General features: G+C 46.0%; 1 protein-coding gene across 2 annotated transcripts in view; it reads left to right on the forward strand.

The window, feature by feature from the left end:
* The window catches only part of LOC134948882 (uncharacterized), a 283,590-nt gene that overhangs the window by 220,407 nt on the left and 42,895 nt on the right, over positions 1 to 20,288 (forward strand). For both annotated transcript variants that reach the window (XM_063937152.1, XM_063937151.1), the window contains one exon: positions 18,789 to 18,859. In XM_063937152.1, the coding sequence (XP_063793222.1) occupies positions 18,789 to 18,859 (71 nt within the window). The remainder of the gene's footprint in view (positions 1 to 18,788; positions 18,860 to 20,288) is intronic.

Genomic DNA, 20,288 nt, shown 5'->3' on the forward strand with positions numbered 1-20,288 from the left:
TTCCTGCCAGTATACATACGGACTGTCTGACATGCCTACTTGGATGCTGTCACCGATATAATCCTCCACCATTCTTTCAATGGTGACAGCATCATATGCAGTGGCAGTAGACATGTCAGTAATAGTTGGCAGCTTTCAGTCCGGACCAGATGTCAACACTTTGTCCTGACTGTCCCGCATCACCGCCAGTAGGTGGGCTAGGAAATTTTATTATTTTCCTTTCAGTTCCAGTTGCAGGAGAAAATGAAGGAGGACCTGTTGATGGTAGTGATGAGCACCGGAAATTTTTCGGGTTTTGTGTTTTGGGTTCGGTTCCGCGGCCGTGTTTTGGGTTCGAACGCGTTTTGGCAAAACCTCACCGAATTTTTTTTGTCGGATTCGGGTGTGTTTTGGATTCGGGTGTTTTTTTCAAAAAACCCTAAAAAACAGCTTAAATCATAGAATTTGGGGGTCATTTTGATCCCAAAGTATTATTAACCTCAATAAGCATAATTTCCACTCATTTTCAGTCTATTCTGAACACCTCACAATATTATTTTTAGTCCTAAAATTTGCACCGAGGTTGCTGGATGACTAAGCTCAGCGACCCAAGTGGCCGACACAAACACCTGGCCCATCTAGGAGTGGCACTGCAGTGTCACGCAGGATGGCCCTTCAAAAAACTACTCCCCAAACAGCACATGACGCAAAGAAGAAAAAAAAAAGGCGCAATGAGGTAGCTGTGTGACTAAGATAAGCGACCCTAGTGGCCGACACAAACACCTGGCCCATCTAGGAGTGGCACTGCAGTGTCACGCAGGATGGCCCTTCCAAAAAACACCCCCCCAAACAGCACATGACGCAAAGAAAAAAAGAGGCGCAATGAGGTAGCTGTGTGACTAAGATAAGCGACCCAAGTGGCCGACACAAACACCTGGCCCATCTAGGAGTGGCACTGCAGTGTCACGCAGGATGGCCCTTCCAAAAAACACCCCCCAAACAGCACATGACGCAAAGAAAAAAAGAGGCGCAATGAGGTAGCTGTGTGACTAAGATAAGCGACCCAAGTGGCCGACACAAACACCTGGCCCATCTAGGAGTGGCACTGCAGTGTCACGCAGGATGGAACTTCCAAAAACTACTCCCCAAACAGCACATGACGCAAAGAAAAATGAAAGAAAAAAGAGGTGCAAGATGGAATTGTCCTTGGGCCCTCCCACCCACCCTTATGTTGTATAAACAGGACATGCACACTTTAACCAACCCATCATTTCAGTGACAGGGTCTGCCACACGACTGTGACTGAAATGACGGGTTGGTTTGGACCCCCACCAAAAAAGAAGCAATTAATCTCTCCTTGCACAAACTGGCTCTACAGAGGCAAGATGTCCACCTCATCATCATCCTCCGATATATCACCGTGTACATCCCCCTCCTCACAGATTATCAATTCGTCCCCACTGGAATCCACCATCTCAGCTCCCTGTGTACTTTGTGGAGGCAATTGCTGCTGGTCAATGTCTCCACGGAGGAATTGATTATAATTAATTTTAATGAACATCATCTTCTCCACATTTTCTGGATGTAACCTCGTACGCCGATTGCTGACAAGGTGAGCGGCGGCACTAAACACTCTTTCGGAGTACACACTTGTGGGAGGGCAACTTAGGTAGAATAAAGCCAGTTTGTGCAAGGGCCTCCAAATTGCCTCTTTTTCCTGCCAGTATAAGTACGGACTGTCTGACGTGCCTACTTGGATGCGGTCACTCATATAATCCTCCACCATTCTTTCAATGGGGAGAGAATCATATGCAGTGACAGTAGACGACATGTCCGTAATCGTTGTCAGGTCCTTCAGTCCGGACCAGATGTCAGCATCAGCAGTCGCTCCAGACTGCCCTGCATCACCGCCAGCGGGTGGGCTCGGAATTCTGAGCCTTTTCCTCGCACCCCCAGTTGCGGGAGAATGTGAAGGAGGAGATGTTGACAGGTCGCGTTCCGCTTGACTTGCCAATTTTGTCACCAGCAGTTCTTTGAACCCCAGCAGACTTGTGTCTGCCGGAAAGAGAGATCCAAGGTAGGTTTTAAATCTAGGATCGAGCACGGTGGCCAAAATGTAGTGCTCTGATTTCAACAGATTGACCACCCGTGAATCCTTGTTAAGCGAATTAAGGGCTCCATCCACAAGTCCCACATGCCTAGCGGAATCGCTCTGTGTTAGCTCCTCCTTCAATGTCACCAGCTTCTTCTGCAAAAGCCTGATGAGGGGAATGACCTGACTCAGGCTGGCAGTGTCTGAACTGACTTCACGTGTGGCAAGTTCAAAAGGTTGCAGAACCTTGCACAACGTTGAAATCATTCTCCACTGCGCTTGAGACAGGTGCATTCCACCTCCTATATCGTGCTCAGTTGTATAGGCTTGAATGGCCTTTTGCTGCTCCTCCAACCTCTGAAGCATATAGAGGGTTGAATTCCACCTCGTTACCACTTCTTGCTTCAGATGATGGCAGGGCAGGTTCAGGCGTTTTTGGTGGTGCTCCAGTCTTCTGTACGTGGTGCCTGTACGCCGAAAGTGTCCCGCAATTCTTCTGGCCACCGACAGCATCTCTTGCACGCCACTCTCGTTTTTTAAATAATTCTGCACCACCAAATTCAAGGTATGTGCAAAACATGGGACGTGCTGGAATTTGCCCAGATTTAATGCACACACAATATTGCTGGCGTTGTCCGATGCCACAAATCCACAGGAGAGTCCAATTGGGGTAAGCCATTCTGCGATGATCTTCCTCAGTTGCCGTAAGAGGTTTTTAGCTGTGTGCGTATTCTGGAAAGCGGTGATACAAAGCGTAGCCTGCCTAGGAAAGAGTTGGCGTTTGCGAGATGCTGCTACTGGTGCCGCCGCTGCTGTTCTTGCGGCGGGAGTCCATACATCTACCCAGTGGGCTGTCACAGTCATATAGTCCTGAGCCTGCCCTGCTCCACTTGTCCACATGTCCGTGGTTAAGTGGACATTGGGTACAACTGCATTTTTTAGGACACTGGTGAGTCTTTTTCTGAGGTCTGTGTACATTTTCGGTATCGCCTGCCTAGAGAAATGGAACCTAGATGGTATTTGGTACCGGGGACACAGTACCTCCAACAAGTCTCTAGTTGGCTCTGCAGTAATGATGGATACCGGAACCACGTTTCTCACCGCCCAGGATGCCAAGGCCTCAGTTATCCGCTTTGCAGCAGGATGACTGCTGTGATATTTCATCTTCCTCGCAAAGGACTGTTGGACAGTCAATTGCTTGGTGGAAGTAGTAAAAGTGGTCTTACGAGTACGACTTCCCCTCTGGGATGACCATCGACTCCCAGCAGCAACAACAGCAGCGCCAGCAGCAGTAGGCGTTACACGCAAGGATGCATCGGAGGAATCCCAGGCAGGAGAGGACTCGTCAGAATTGCCAGTGACATGGCCTGCAGGACTATTGGCATTCCTGGGGAAGGAGGAAATTGACACTGAGGGAGTTGGTGGGGTGGTTTGCGTGAGCTTGGTTACAAGAGGAAGGGATTTACTGGTCAGTGGACTGCTTCCGCTGTCGCCCAAAGTTTTTGAACTTGTCACTGACTTATGATGAATGCGCTGCAGGTGACGTATAAGGGAGGATGTTCCGAGGTGGTTAACATCCTTACCCCTACTTATTACAGCTTGACAAAGGCAACACACGGCTTGACAAATGTTGTCCGCATTTCTGTTGAAATACTTCCACACCGAAGAGCTGATTTTTTTGATATTTTCACCAGGCATGTCAATGGCCCTATTCCTCCCACGGACAACAGGTGTCTCCCCGGGTGCCTGACTTAAACAAACCACCTCACCATCAGAATCCTCCTGGTCAATTTCCTCCCCAGCGCCAGCAACACCCATATCCTCCTCATCCTGGTGTACTTCAACACTGACATCTTCAATCTGACTATCAGGAACTGGACTGCGGGTGCTCCTTCCAGCACTTGCAGGGGGCGTGCAAATGGTGGAAGGCGCATGCTCTTCACGTCCAGTGTTGGGAAGGTCAGGCATCGCAAACGACACAATTGGACTCTCCTTGTGGATTTGTGATTTCGAAGAACGCACAGTTCTTTGCTGTGCTTTTGCCAGCTTGAGTCTTTTCATTTTTCTAGCGAGAGGCTGAGTGCTTCCATCCTCATGTGAAGCTGAACCACTAGCCATGAACATAGGCCAGGGCCTCAGCCGTTCCTTGCCACTCCGTGTGGTAAATGGCATATTGGCAAGTTTACGCTTCTCCTCCGACAATTTTATTTTAGATTTTTGAGTCCTTTTTTTACTGATATTTGGTGTTTTGGATTTTACATGCTCTGTACTATGACATTGTGCATCGGCCTTGGCAGACGACGTTGCTGGCATTTCATCGTCTCGGCCATGACTAGTGGCAGCAGCTTCAGCACGAGGTGGAAGTCGATCTTGATCTTTCCCTATTTTTGGAACCTCAACATTTTTGTTCTCCATATTTTAATAGGCACAACTAAAAGGCACCTCAGGTAAACAATGGAGATGGATGGATACTAGTATACTTATGGATGGACGAGCGACTGCCGACACAGAGGTAGCTACAGCCGTGGACTACCGTACTGCGTCTGCTGCTAATATAGACTGGATGATAATGATATAAAAAATATATATATATCACTACTGCAGCCGGACAGGTATATATTATATAATGACGGACCTGCTGGACACTGTCAGCACTGCAGACTCCTAAAGTAAGCTACTAGTATCAAGAAGATAGAAAAAAAAAAAACACCACAGGTAGGTGGTATACAATTATGGATGGACGAGCGACTGCCGACACAGAGGTAGCTACAGCCGTGGACTACCGTACTGCATCTGCTGCTAATATAGACTGGATGATAATGATATAAAAAATATATATATATATCACTACTGCAGCCGGACAGGTATATATTATATAATGACGGACCTGCTGGACACTGTCAGCACTGCAGACTCCTAAAGTAAGCTACTAGTATCAAGAAGATAGAGAAAAAAAAACACAACAGGTAGGTGGTATACAATTATGGATGGACGAGCGACTGCCGACACAGAGGTAGCTACAGCCGTGGACTACCGTACTGCATCTGCTGCTAATATAGACTGGATGATAATGATATAAAAAATATATATATATCACTACTGCAGCCGGACAGGTATATATTATATAATGACGGACCTGCTGGAGACTGTCAGCACTGCAGACTCCTAAAGTAAGCTACTAGTATCAAGAAGATAGAGAAAAAAAAAACACAACAGGTAGGTGGTATACAATTATGGATGGACGAGCGACTGCCAACACAGAGGTAGCTACAGCCGTGGACTACCGTACTGCGTCTGCTGCTAATATAGACTGGATGATAATGATATAAAAAATATATATATATCACTACTGCAGCCGGACAGGTATATATTATATAATGACGGACCTGCTGGACACTGTCAGCACTGCAGACTCCTAAAGTAAGCTACTAGTATCAAGAAGATAGAAAAAAAAAAACACAACAGGTAGGTGGTATACAATTATGGATGGACGAGCGACTGCCGACACAGAGGTAGCTACAGCCGTGGACTACCGTACTGCGTCTGCTGCTAATATAGACTGGATGATAATGATATAAAAAATATATATATCACTACTGCAGCCGGACAGGTATATATTATATAATGACGGACTTGCTGGACACTGTCAGCACTGCAGACTCCTAAAGTTAACTACTAGTATGAAGAAGATATAAAAAAAAAAAAACCACCGGTAGGTATACAATTATGGACGAGCGACTGCCGACACAGAGGTAGCTACAGCCGTGGACTACCGTACTGCGTCTGCTGCTAGTATAGACTGGATGATAATGATATAAAAAGTATATATATATCACTACTGCAGGACAGGTATATATTATATAATGACGGACCTGCTGGACACTGTCAGCAGAATGCGTTTATAGAATAAAAACACCACACGACGAGTGTTTAACTTTTTCAGGCAGACAATCACAATATACTGGTGGTCACTGGTCACTGGTCAGTCACACTGGCAGTGGCACTCTGGCAGCAAAAGTGTGCACTGTTAAATATATGTACTCCTGCTATAACTGCTCCCCAGTCTCCCCCACAATTAAGCTGTGTGAGCAGTGAGCACTCAGCACAGTCAGATATACATAGATGATGCAGCACACTGAGGCTGAGCACAGATATGGTATACTGTGTCACTGTGTATCGTTTTTTTTCAGGCAGAGAACTAAATAATAATAGAACTGCACTGGTGGTCACTGGTCAGTCACTAGTAAACTCTGCACTCTCTGAGTACTCCTAAGCTCCAGTAAATCAAGTGTCTCACTCTCACTATTTCTATTCTAAACGGAGAGGACGCCAGCCACGTACTCTCCCTATCAATCTCAATGCACGTGTGAAAATGGCGGCGACGCGCGGCTCCTTATATAGAATCCAAGTCTCGCGATAGAATCCGAGCCTCGCGAGAATCCGACAGCGGGATGATGACGTTCGGGCGCGCTCGGGTTAACCGAGCAAGGCGGGAAGATCCGAGTCTGCCTCGGACCCGTGTAAAAAGCGTGAAGTTCGGGGGGGTTCGGTTTCCGAGAAACCGAACCCGCTCATCACTAGTTGATGGGTCATGTTTCTCACCAGTAGGTCTTTGAACCTCTGCAGACTTGTGTCCGCCGGAAAGAGAGAAACAACGTAGGCTTTAAACCTAGGATCGAGCATGGTGGCCAAAATGTAGTGCTTTGATTTCAACAGATTGACCACCCTTGAATCCTGGCAAAGCAAATAAGGGGCTCCATCCACAAGTCCCATATACTTAGTGGAATCGTTCTGTTTTAGCTCCTTCTTCAATCTCTCCAGCTGCTTCTGCAAAAGCCTGATGAGGGGAATTACCTGACTCAAGCTGGTAGTGTCTGAAGTGACTTCACGCGTGGCAAGTTCGAAGGGTTGGAGAATCATGCACAACACGGAAATCATTCTCCACGCCGCTTGAGGGGGACTACACCTGTGAGTAAGGTGCATTCCCCCTCCTTTGCCTATATTATAGGTGGATGTATAGGCTTGAGTGGCCTTTTGCTGCTCCTCCATCCTCTGAAGCATACAGAGTGTTGAATTCCATCTCTTTACTACCTCTTGCTTCAGGTGATGGCAGGGCAGGTTCAGAAGTATTTGCTGGCGCTCCAGTCTTCGGCACGCAGTGGTTGAATGTCGAAAGTGGCCTGCAATTTTTCGGGCCACCGACAGCATCTCCTGCATGCCCCTGTCATTTTTAAAAAAAAATCTGCACCCCCAAATTAATTGTATGTGCAAAACATGGGATGTGCTGGAATTTGCCCAGATGTAATGCACGCACAATATTGGTGGCATTGTCAGATATCAAAAATCCCCAGGATGGGGTAAGCCATTGTGCGATGATGTCCCTCAATTGAGGTTGTCAGCGGTGTGCCTTTTACGGAACCGGTGATACACAGCGTAGCCTGCCTAGGAACGAGTTGGCGTCCTTAGTTAGCCCTGCTCCACTTGTCCGCATGTCCACGGTTAAGTGGACAGTGGATACAACCGCATTTTTGAGGACACTTTTCTTAATGTCCCTGTACAGTTCGGGAATCTCTTGCCGGGGACACAGTATGTCCATCAACTGTCTAAATACCACTGCACTAATTGCGGATACTGGACGCATGTCTAACATCAGCATAGTTGTTATGGCCTCAGTAATCCGCTTTGCAACAGGGTGACTGCTGTCATATTTCATCTTCCTCGCAAAGGACTGTTGAACAGTCAATTGCTTAGCTGAAGTAGTACAAGTGGTCTTCTGACTTCCTCTCTGGGATGACGATCGACTCCCAACAGCAACAACAGCAGCAGCAGTAGGCGTACCACTCAAGGATCCTCCGGAGGAATCCCGGATAGGAGAGGATTCGTCAGTCATGCCAGTGACATGCCCTGCAGGAGTACTTATGTTCCTGACTGAGGAGGAAATCGACGTTGAGGGAGTTGGTGGTGTGGATTGCAGGAGCTTGTGTACAACAGGATGAAGGGATTTAGGTGTCAGTGGACTGCTTACGCTATTACCCAAAGTTTCTGACCTTAACGATGACTTATGATGAATGCTCTGCAGGTGACATATAAGGGAGGATGTTCCTAGGTGGTTAACGTCCTTACCCCTACTTATTATGGATTGACAAAGGCAACACATGGCTTGACACCTGTTTTCCGGATTTGTGGAGAAGAATTCCACACCGAAGAGGTGGCATTTTTTGGTATTTTACTCAGGCACGACAATGGTCTTTTTCATTCCATGGCAAACAACTGTCTCCACTGGTGCCTTATTCAAACAAATCACATCACTATCAGAATCCTCCCCGTCAACATCCTATTCAGCATTAGCTACACCAATATCCTCCTCACCCTGGTGTACTTCTACAGTGACATCTTCTATCTCAATATTAGCAACTGGACTGGCGGTGCTCCTCCCAGGACTTGCAGGGGGCGTGCAGATGGTGGTAGGAGCCTCCTCTTTCCATACAGTCTTGGGAAGGTCAGGCCTGGACATCGCAACCGCAGACACACTTGGACTCTCCTTGGGGATTTGTGATATCTCCGAATGCACAGTTGTTTTTTCCTGTGCTTTAACAAGCTCAATTTTTTTTTTTTTTTTTCAAGAGGGAGGAGGGCTTCCATCCTCATGAGAAGCTGAACCACCAGTCATGAACATAGGCGAAGGCCTTAGCTTTTCTTTCCCACTTCGTATCGTGAAGCTTCAGCACTAGTACTAGGAACTGGAAGTGGTTCCTGATCATCCACTATTTTTTCCTCCAAATTTTTGTTCTCCATTTCACAGGACAGCACCCCTTTATTATTACAGCACACAGAACAGTGCCCGTTTATTTTCACAGCATCCCTGCAATTTTACAGCATACAAGACAGGGCAAGTGTACTTTTATTTTAAAAACACATCCCTGTATTTTTACAGCATACAAGACAGGGCCAGTGTACTTTTATTTTAACAACAGCACCACTGTATTTTTACAGCATACAAGACAGGGCCAATGTACTTTTATTTTAACAACAGCACCCCTGTATTTTTACAACATACAAGACAGGGCCAGTGTACTTTTATTTTAACAACAGCACTCCTGTATTTTTACAGCATACAAGACAGGGCCAGTGTACTTTTATTTTAACAACAGCACTCCTGTATTTTTACAGCATACAAAACAGTGCCAGTGTACTTTTATTTTAACAACAGCACCCCTGTATTTTTACAGCATACAAGACAGGGCCAGTGTACTTTTATTTTAAAAACACATCCCTGTATTTTTACAGCATACAAGACAGAGCCAGTGTACATTTATTTTAACAACAGCACCCCTGTATTTTTACAGCATACAAGACAGAGCCAGTGTACTTTTATTTTAAAAACACATCCCTGTATTTTTACAGCATACAAGACAGAGCCAGTGTACATTTATTTTAACAACAGCACCCCTGTATTTTTACAGCATACAAGACAGGGCCAGTGAACATTTATTTGTACTGCACCCCTGAATTTATACAGCAGACAAGACAGGGCCAGTGTACATTTATTTTCACAGCACCCCTGAATTTTGACAGTATACGACAGGGCCAGTGTACATTTATTTTCACTGCATCCCTGAATTTTTACAGCATATAAGACATGGCCAGTGTACATTTATTTTCACTTTATTTTTACAGCATACAAGACAGGGCCAGTGTTTATTTGTTTACATTGCACCCCTGAATTTCTACAGCATACAAGACATGGCTAGTGTACATTTATTTTCACTGCGCCCCTGGATTTTTACAGAATACAAGACAGGGCCAGTGTACATTTATTTTCACTGCACCCCTGAATTTTTACAGCATACAAGACAGGGCCAGCTCCCCTGTATTTTCACAGCATACAGGAGGACATTGCCCCTGTACAGCACATTGACAGCCAGGACAGCAACACCCATGTACAGCTGCAGCGCCCCTAACAGCACATGAAGCGCCAGTGACAGCCAGGACAGCACCCCTAACATCACAGGGACACCACAGTGACAGTACAGCACCCCTAGAGAGCACACACTGACCCCACCTGACGCCACCACCCACAGAAAGAGACAGAGGTCTGTCTCCCTCACTCTCCAAGTACGAAATGTGAAAATGGTGGCGACGCGCGGCTCCTTATATGGAATCCAAAACCCGCGAGAATCCGACAGCGGGATGATGACATTTTGCCTCGTTCTAGGATCCGAGTCTGGCGGTAAGTCCCGAGCCGGACTCGGTTCCCAGCTCGGTTCGTGAAGTTGGTGGGGGTTCGGTTCTCTGAGAACCGAACCCGCTCATCTCTAGTTTAAATTGCTCTACTGTCTTAGCCTCTACCACCTCTGATGGGAGGCTTTTCCATTTATCCATTACCCTTTCTGTGAAGTATTTTTTCCTCAAATTTCCCCTAAACCTCCCTCCAGTCTCAGTGCATGTCCTCGTGTCCTATTGCTTCTCTTCATCTGAAGAATATTGCCCTCCTGGACTTTGTTAAAACCCTTGATATATTTGACATTTTCTATCATGTCTCCCCTTTCTCTTCTCTGCTCCAAACTATACATATTGAGATTTTTTTAGTCTTTTTGGGTATGTTTTGTGATGTAGGCCATGCACCAGTTTAGTTGCCCTTATTTGTACAGTCTCTAATGTATTAATATCCTTTTGAAGATATGGCCTCCAGAATTCTAGATGAGGCCGTACCAATGAACTATAAAGTGACATTATTACTTCTTTCTTTCTGCTGCTTATTCCTCTCCCAATGCAGCCAAGCATCTGACTAGCCTTCCTCATTGCTTTGTTACATTGCTTACAACAGGACATGCTCCGCCTGCTGCTGCCAAACTTTTTCAGGCCACACCTCTGGGCGGACCTATCTCGGATTGATGCTGTCAAAAGGCTGGCATTGAGGAGAATAATCCACCTCCTTCTCTGCCCCGTCCCACCTCTGATGCTGCCCTGCTCAGTGCTGTAAATGCTGGGACGACAGGCCAAGCTCCGCCTGCTGTATGTTATATATGTAAGGTTTGCAGGGATAGGCTGACTCTATTCCAAAGGGCCCTTGATCTCCTTGCTTAGCTTCTCACTCTCCTTGGGGCTTCTCCTTTGAGGTAAAAAGGTAAAGATTTTTGCACAACACTTAAGGTCACTGGGAGCAGTCAGTACCCTTTACACAGCAGATAAGCAGTTACTGACTATCAAGCTTTCCTTTAATGCATTTAAGAGTCAAGATATCTATGTCTCGTTTCCTCCTATTGCTCTCTGAGAGGTTCAGCAATGTTTAGTTCAAGTGACAGGTTAACCTCTGATAATTGAGACACTATTCTCTCCTCAGTGGAAATAGGTGGGTAAGTACTTATATATATGTATATCAATGCCGTAACTAGGCATTTTAGTGCTGTGTGCAAAAAACGGCATTGGCGCGCCCCTCCCGATGCAAGATAGGGACAGTGCACTACGGTGCACAGTAATCTCCATTATTCAATTTACGCTGCACAGTAGTGCCACTACCTGGTGCCCCTTTTACACATTACGGCAGCCAGTCCCCATTTTTACACATTACGGCAGACAGCGTCCCCTTTTTACACATTACGGCAGACAGCGCCCCCCTTTTTACACATTACAGCAGGCAGCGTCCCCCTTTTTACACATTACGGCAGACAGCGTGCCTTTTTACACATTACGGCAGACAGTCCCCCTTTTTACACATTACAGCAGGCAGCGTCCCCTTTTTACACATTACGGCAGACAGTCCCCCTTTTTACACATTACAGCAGGCAGCGTCCCCTTTTTACACATTACGACTGACAGCGTCCCCTTTTTTACACATTACGGCAGACAGCGTCCCCCTTTTTACACATTACGGCAGACAGCTTTACCCTTTTTACACATTACGGCAGACAGTGCCCCTTTTTATATATTACGGCAGACAGCGTCCCACTTTTTACACATTAGGGCAGACAGTCCCCCTTTTTACACATTACGGCAGACAGTCCCCCTTTTTACACATTGTGGCAGACAGAATAGAGAAAGAGAGATACTTACCATCTCTCCACGCTGGCAATCAGGCTCCTCATGCTGGCAGATTCCGGGCAGCCGCAGGGTAGAAGGAGGAGGAGGGAGGGGGACTGGAGCCGCAGCAGCGCTATGTACTCGGTAGAGGCGCCGCTGCAGCAGTCCCCTCTCCTTCCGCATTGGATGGCCGCTGCTGTGAATGCTGGGATGAGGGAAGCGCATCCCAGCATTCACAGTAGCGCTGGGCAGCAATTGCGGAAGGGGAGGGTACTGCTGCAGCGGCGCTACTACCAATTACATAGCGCTGCTGCGGCTCAAGTCCCCCTCCCTCCTCCTCCTTCCCTGCCTCCGGCGCTGCTGCTCTCCTCCAGCGCGGCACACACAGCACAGGACAGGCGGCTTGTAATGAGTCAATGTGACTCATTACAAGCCGCTGGCCGTGCGCCCTCAGGGCAACTGCGCTGTGTGCCAGTCACACCTGGCACACACGTAGTTACGGCGCTGATATATATATATATATATATCAGTTCAGAGAGGGTGTACAGGTGTGCTGGTGATTTTCTCTCTCTCAAACAAGGGAGAAAGTTGCAATCCACAGGAAGCCTCTGGGTTGTAGCACTGGTGCACTTGCGCAACCGTTGCACTTTTCCAATGATGACTACAGACTCCAGGATTAATGTTTGGTTCTAAGAATAGAGGATGAAGGAAAAGGCGCTCAGAATGCTTGTTTATTGATAAATTTAAAATAGCACCCAAACAGAACAATTTAAAAACTCGTACCATATAGCTCACAGTGTGGGCTGATTACCACATGGTTAGATCATAATCCACCGGCATATGCTCTATACCCGCACGCCCCCGCCTGGGACCTCACACCACGCCGCCAGCTTCAACTAAGCCGTGACCCGTCGGGACACCTCACCGGGATGGACGGTCGGAGCAGCTGCACAGGTGGACACCGTGCGTCAGACAGGCCACGCACCAACACGTTTTGTATCACACTTCGTCAGGAGGCTGACTTGGTTTTGGTGCTTGCTTTTAAATCATGCATGTGCTATCTTGCTCCATTGACACTATTATTAATAATTTTAACAGTTTCTTATATAGTGCAGCATATGCCATTGTGCTTTGCAATCGTAAACAACAGTGATAGACCAAAACTGGGTAATAACAGACAGACATAGAGGTAGGAAGGCCCTGCTCGCAAGCTTACAATCTATAGGGACACTAAATGCTATATTTACAAACTAGGCAGCGTATAAAATGAACACCCTTGGTGCCACTGGATGGTAGTTCAGTGAATGAATTTATTTTATAAGATATTTATTTTATAGGAGTAAGAGCTCAGTTTGAGCAGTTTATAGTATATAATAAAAATTAATTATATACTAAATATGACAATACCAATGAAAGTAAAATAAGAGCAAAAGTAGCGCCAAGGGTGTTCATTTTATATGCTGCCTATATAACTATAAAAAATCCGAAAAGATTCTTTCACCCTAACCCGAGTTGCTCGGACATTGGTTTTCACAACACTGCTCATTTAAGGGAGTGCAGATCACACCTCTAGCTGTAAATACAGTATTTACAAAGTAGCTTCTTTTGTAAGCTTCCGCTTCTCGGTGGGTTTCAGGTAAACATTTAAAGTGGCACTAACAGTAAGTGTAAAGACCAGTGTGGTTTACCCTTAATGTTATTGCCACTTTAAATCTTTACCAATAATGGTGGCTTAAATGTAGCCCTAAATTTTATTTGCCACCTCACCTTAGCAAGTAATCGACAACAAAATGCTATATGTAAAATAACACTTGATTTACACCTTAGCACACAAAGGCATAACTGAATATACATACAGTACATTCTACATACATTCTATGTAGAACACACTTTGTAATGGGTGTAATGTAGTGTAACACACTTTGTAATGGGTGTAATGTAGTGTAACACACTTTGTAATAGGTCCGATATGTAATAGGTAGCATCTATCCTTGTGTATCAATGCCTATTTCCCTATAGATTGTAAGCTTGCGAGGGTATGGGTTGTTGGGTCGACACAACTTAGGTCGGCAGTCATTAGGTCGACCACTATTGGTCCACATGCATTAGGTCGACAGGGATACTAGGTCGACATGGTCATTAGGTCGACATGTACTAGGTCGGCAGGTCAAAAGGTCGATATGAGGTTTTTTTTTTACTTTTTTTGGTGTTGTTTTCTTCGTAAAGTGACGGGAAACCCCAATAAGTGCACCTTGTCCCCTCGCATGGCTTGCTTTGCTCGCCATGCTTCAGGCAAGGTTACCGTTTCCAATTGTAGTCCATGTGGATCGTAAAGTAAAAATAAAAAATAAATGTGAAAAACTCATGTCGACCTTTTGAACTGTCGACCTAGTACATGTTGACTTAATGACTATGTCGACCTAATTACCATGATGATCTAGTGACCCTGTCGACCGAATGCATGTTGACCAATAGTGGTCGACCTAATGACTGTCGACCTAAGTGGTGTCGACCTAATGACCGTATCCCGCTTGCGAGCAGGGCCTTCCTATATCTATGTCTATTTGTTTTTGCCGAGTTTTGTTCTATTACTGTTCTAATTGTAAATTGCAACCGAATATGCTGCGCTATATAAGAAACTTAATAAATAATAATAAAAATAAATAAATAATACCAACGGTCGGGATCCCTGCTGTCATGAGACTGATGACAGAATCCCGGCAGCGAGCTCAGCGAGTCCCCTCGTGGGATCGCTGCGCTTGCCACACTTCTCACCACACTATTATATTCTCCCTCGAGTGGTGGCGTGGGAACTTGGGGCTTTGGTCGGGATTCTGACGACGGCGTTTAGCCAGCTGTTGGGATTCCGGCGCCAGTCTCCTGAAAGCCGGAATACTGACAGCTAGTAAATAAACTGCATCCCATTGTAATAAATACTATTCAGCAAAGATAGATGAAGAAATACAACCAATTAATAATTACAAAAAAATCAATTAGTAATAATAATAAGAAGAAGAAGAAGAAGAAGAAGAATAAATCACTGGTTGTCACTTTCTAACAGTAACCATGACTCAATATAATGATCCAATTTAGTTGTCTTATTTCTATATCTGTTTTGGCTCAGTTGCATGCAACAGTATTGGCTGTAGTGATACAATTTGCTTTTCATCCCTAATGGTGCCCACACACGGTGCAATTCTGGCATGCTATTTGATCTTTTTAGTTCAAATAGCATCGCGTCTAGTTCAAATCGCACCCTGTGTATTGTCTCTTGCGATGCGATGCGCACTCCCATCTAGTCAATATTGCAAGGCAAAATAGTATGTGCAGGCAGGAATTTCTGAACTACATCACATATATTACATATTGTAGTGTAGTCAAATTCGGGTGTATTTCAAATCGCATGTAGGGGGTAATTCCAAGTTGATCGCAGCAGGAAATTTTTTAGCAGTTGGGCAAAACCATGTGCACTGCGGGGGGGGGGGGGGGGGCGGCAGATATAACATTTGCAGAGAGAGTTAGAATTGGGTGGGTTATTTTGTTTCTGTGTAAGGTGGCTGCTTTATTTTTATATATAATTTAGATTGCAGATTGAACTCACCACACCCAAATCTATCTCTCTCTGCACATGTTATATCTGCCCCCCCCTGCAGTGCACATGGTTTTGCCCAACTGCTAAAAAATTTACTGCTGCGATCAACTTGGAATTACCCCCCTAGTTAAAAAAATAGCATACCACTAAAGTACAAATCTTATAGCACACATAGGGGGAAATTTACTAAGCTGCCGATTTTGACCGAGATGCCGTTTTTTCATCAAAGTGTCATCTCGGTAATTTACTAAGCAATAATCACGGCAGTGATGAGGGCATTCGTAATTTTTTGCAAGTCCAAGAAAAAAATTACGAATGAATACACCATCGGTCAAAACGCGGCTGTTTAAGTATGAATCTCGGTAATTTACTAAGAAGTGCAAAGCAAAAAACAAACAAACACTGCCGTGAAAAATTACAACTCGTAAAAAAGTGCTAAAAAAAACACCTGCTTTTTTTTTTCCGTGATTGGATAGGCATGCAGGGATCCATGAGATCCGTGCATGTATATCAGTGGGAAGGGGTGGGAAAGTTGTTATTTTATTAAAAAAAATTGCGTGGGGTCCTAAGCATAACCAGCCTCGGGCTCTTTGAGCCGATCCTGGTTGCAGAAATATGGGGAAAAAATTGACAGCGGTTCCCCCATATTTAAGCAACCAGCATCGGGCTCTGCGCCTGGTCCTGGTTCCAAAAATACGGGGGACAAAAAGAGTAGGGGTCCCCCGTATTTTTAAAACCAGCACCGGGCTCCACTAGCTGGACAGATAATGCCACAGCCGGGGGTCACTTTTATATAGTGCCCTGCGGCCGTGGCATCAAAAATCCAACTAGTCACCCCTGGCCGGGGTACCCTGGGGGAGTGGGGACCCCTTCAATCAAGGGGTCCCCCCCCCCAGCCACCCAAGGGCCAGGGGTGAAGCCCGAGGCTGTCCCCCCCCCATCCAATGGGCTGCGGATGGGGGGGCTGATAGCCTTTGTTGTAAAAGAAAAGATATTGTTTTTAGTAGCAGTACTACAAGTCCCAGCAAGCCTCCCCCGCATGCTGGTACTTGGAGAACCACAAGTACCAGCATGCGGCGGAAAAACGGGCCCGCTGGTACCTGTAGTACTACTACTAAAAAAATACCCAAAAAAACACAAGACACACACACCGTGAAAGTATAATTTTATTACATACATACACACATACATACATACTTACCTTATGTTCCCACGCAGGTCGGTCCTCTTCTCCAGTAGAATCCAAGGGGTACCTGTTGAAGAAATTATACTCACGAGATCCAGGGGTCCAGGGTCCTCGGGGAATCCAGGTGTAATCCACGTACTTGAAAAAAATAACAAAACGGAGAGCCGAGCCACGCACTAAAAGGGGACCCATGTTTGCACATGGATCCCCTTTTCCCGACTGCCAGAAACCCACTCTGACTGATGTCTAAGTGGGTTTCTTCAGCCAATCAGGGAGTGCCACGTTGTAGCACTCTCCTGATCGGCTGTGTGCTCCTGTACTGAGTGACAGGCGGCACACGGCAGTGTTACAATGTAGCGCCTATGCGCTCCATTGTAACCAATGGTGGGAACTTTCTGCCCTGCGGTTGACCTAAAGTGACGTCACCGCTGAGCAGAAAGTTCCCAGCATTGGTTACAATGGAGCGCATAGGCGCTACATTGTAACACTGCCGTGTGCCGCCTGTCACTCAGTACAGGAGCACACAGCCGATCAGGAGAGTGCTACAACGTGGCACTCCCTGATTGGCTGAAGAAACCCACTTAGACATCAGTCAGAGTGGGTTTCTGGCAGTCGGGAAAAGGGGATCCATGTGCAAACATGGGTCCCCTTTTACTGCGTGGCTCGGCTCTCCGTTTTGTTATTTTTTTCAATTACGTGGATTACACCTGGATTCCCCGAGGACCCTGGACCCCTGGATCTCGTGAGTATAATTTCTTCAACAGGTACCCCTTGGATTCTACTGGAGAAGAGGACCGACCTGCGTGGGAACATAAGGTAAGTATGTATGTATGTGTGTATGTATGTATGTAATAAAATTATACTTTCACGGTGTGTGTGTCTTGTGTTTTTTTGGGTATTTTTTTAGTAGTAGTACTACAGGTACCAGCGGGCCCGTTTTTCCGCCGCATGCTGGTACTTGTGGTTCTCCAAGTACCAGCATGCGGGGGAGGCTTGCTGGGACTTGTAGTACTGCTACTAAAAACAATATCTTTTCTTTTACAACAAAGGCTATCAGCCCCCCCATCCGCAGCCCATTGGATGGGGGGGGACAGCCTCGGGCTTCACCCCTGGCCCTTGGGTGGCTGGGGGGGGGGACCCCTTGATTGAAGGGGTCCCCACTCCCCCAGGGTACCCCGGCCAGGGGTGACTAGTTGGATTTTTGATGCCACGGCCGCAGGGCACTATATAAAAGTGACCCCCGGCTGTGGCATTATCTGTCCAGCTAGTGGAGCCCGGTGCTGGTTTTAAAAATACGGGGGACCCCTACTCTTTTTGTCCCCCGTATTTTTGGAACCAGGACCAGGCGCAGAGCCCGATGCTGGTTGCTTAAATATGGGGGAACCCCTGTCATTTTTTTTCCCATATTTCGGCAACCAGGATCGGCTCAAAGAGCCCGAGGCTGGTTATGCTTAGGAGGGGGGACCCCACGCAATTTTTTTAAAAATATTTGACAGTGTTTAATTTTAAAAAAACAAAAAAAATGAACCCCAGCACGGATCACAGATCCGGACGAGATTCATTGTAAAAAAGTCGGCAGTGTATTGCTAATCACTGCCGTAAAAATAGAAAAAAAACCACGAATGACATCGACATCGGAACAAAAGAAAAACCCGAATACGACAGCTTAGTAAATTAGTCGTAATCAATTCAAAAAGTTGCAGTTTTACACTTTCGATGTCATTCGTGATTGAACTTTGACCTGAAACGGGAAAATACGAATCTTAGTAAATTTACCCCATAGTATAGCTCAAATCACACCTACTGTAGCACAGAGAGCACCGTGTGTGGGCACCATAAGATAATAACATAGAGAATGCATGTACTACATAGACCTGACTCCCAAATGATGTGCTGACTTATTTTTGCTTTCCCGGCAGAGCTGCTGCAATGCACAGAACTACACTTTATCCTGAAGCTGGTGCTGAAGGCTGGCAACTTCATGAATGCTGTGAGTTACACACAAAGCTCCTTCTGTACACTCTGCATAACACTTGCTACTCTAACAAACATTCTAGAGCCATTTACTGTATGTCCAGGTGTTTGTGACCTGGGATCTATTTTCTCTACAGCCTCTGGGGGTCATTCCGAGTTGTTCGCTCTTTGCCGATTTTCGCTATGCTGCGATTTGTTGCTAAATGCCCATGCGCATGGTACGCAGAGCGCATGCGCTAAGTTATTTAACACAAAACTTAGTAGATTTGCTGGTGTTCGTGCAACGCTTTTCAGTCGCACTGCTGATCGGTGAATGATTGACAGGAAAGGGGCGTTTCTGGGTGGCAACTGAGCGTTTTCCGGGAGTGTGCTAAAAAACGCAGGCGTGTCAGGGAAAAATGCGGGAATGTCTGGAGAAACGGGAGAGTGGCTGGCCAAACGCAGGGCGTGCTTGTGACGTCAAACCAGGAACTAATCGGACTGAGCTGATCGCAATCTAGAAGTAGGTCTGGAGTTACTCAGAAACTGCAAAGAATTCTGCTAATCTTTCGTTCGCTATTCTGCTAAGCTAAGATACACTCCCAGAGTGCGGCGGCCTAGCGTTTGCATTGCTGCTAAAAGCAGCTAGCGAGCGAACAACTTGGAATGAGGGCCTCTGTACATTAATCTACTGCAATGATTGGTTCTAAAGCTGGGTGCACACTTAGCAAAATGCAGCATGTCATTGCTAGCGACATCCCCAATCAGCCCTGCTACCGGGCCAGCGTGGGATGCAGCCAGTAACCCCTGTATGTCATGGGTACACAGTCCAGGGATGTGCAGTGAGGTAAATGGCTCAGGAGGCACTGGCTAGTACCAGAGCCAGATTTACACACAATATATGAGCCAAAGGGTTCATGCGGGCATTATACACAGGTGCAGCAGTATATACTGTTGGAAATTTGGTGAGTTATGATCAGAAATGTGAGGAAAAGGGAAGCAGGGGAGGCACTGCCTCACCTGCTATAGACTTTTTACTCCAGAGTTTTGACTATAAAAACAATTAAAATAATACAGTGAAGATATTTCTAACATATTCTTTGTATTTTTTATAAACTTGATACAGTAAAAACTCTGGTGCAGACGTTAGTATGACAGGAAAGGCCCTGCCTCACCTGCACGTCACTCGACTACACACTAGATGATGTACCCAATATGTCTCTCCGATCGGGCGACATATCATCTAGTCACTCACTAGTACATTGTGTATCCAGCTTAAGGCTCCAAATTAGAAAACTCTGGAAATACCTCCCTGCCTGAAACAACTGCCAGTTTAAGGCTCCTGATTAGAAAAATCCTGGTGTAATCAAATAAATTTAGAATTGATCCTGAGGCTCTAGCACCACATCAATCCAAACACGCCCGCACGTTCTCCCACTATTCTCACCAGACATGTACAGTATTGT

The sequence above is a fragment of the Pseudophryne corroboree genome, chromosome 8 (assembly GCF_028390025.1).
Source record: "Pseudophryne corroboree isolate aPseCor3 chromosome 8, aPseCor3.hap2, whole genome shotgun sequence".
NCBI lineage: Eukaryota > Metazoa > Chordata > Amphibia > Anura > Myobatrachidae > Pseudophryne > Pseudophryne corroboree.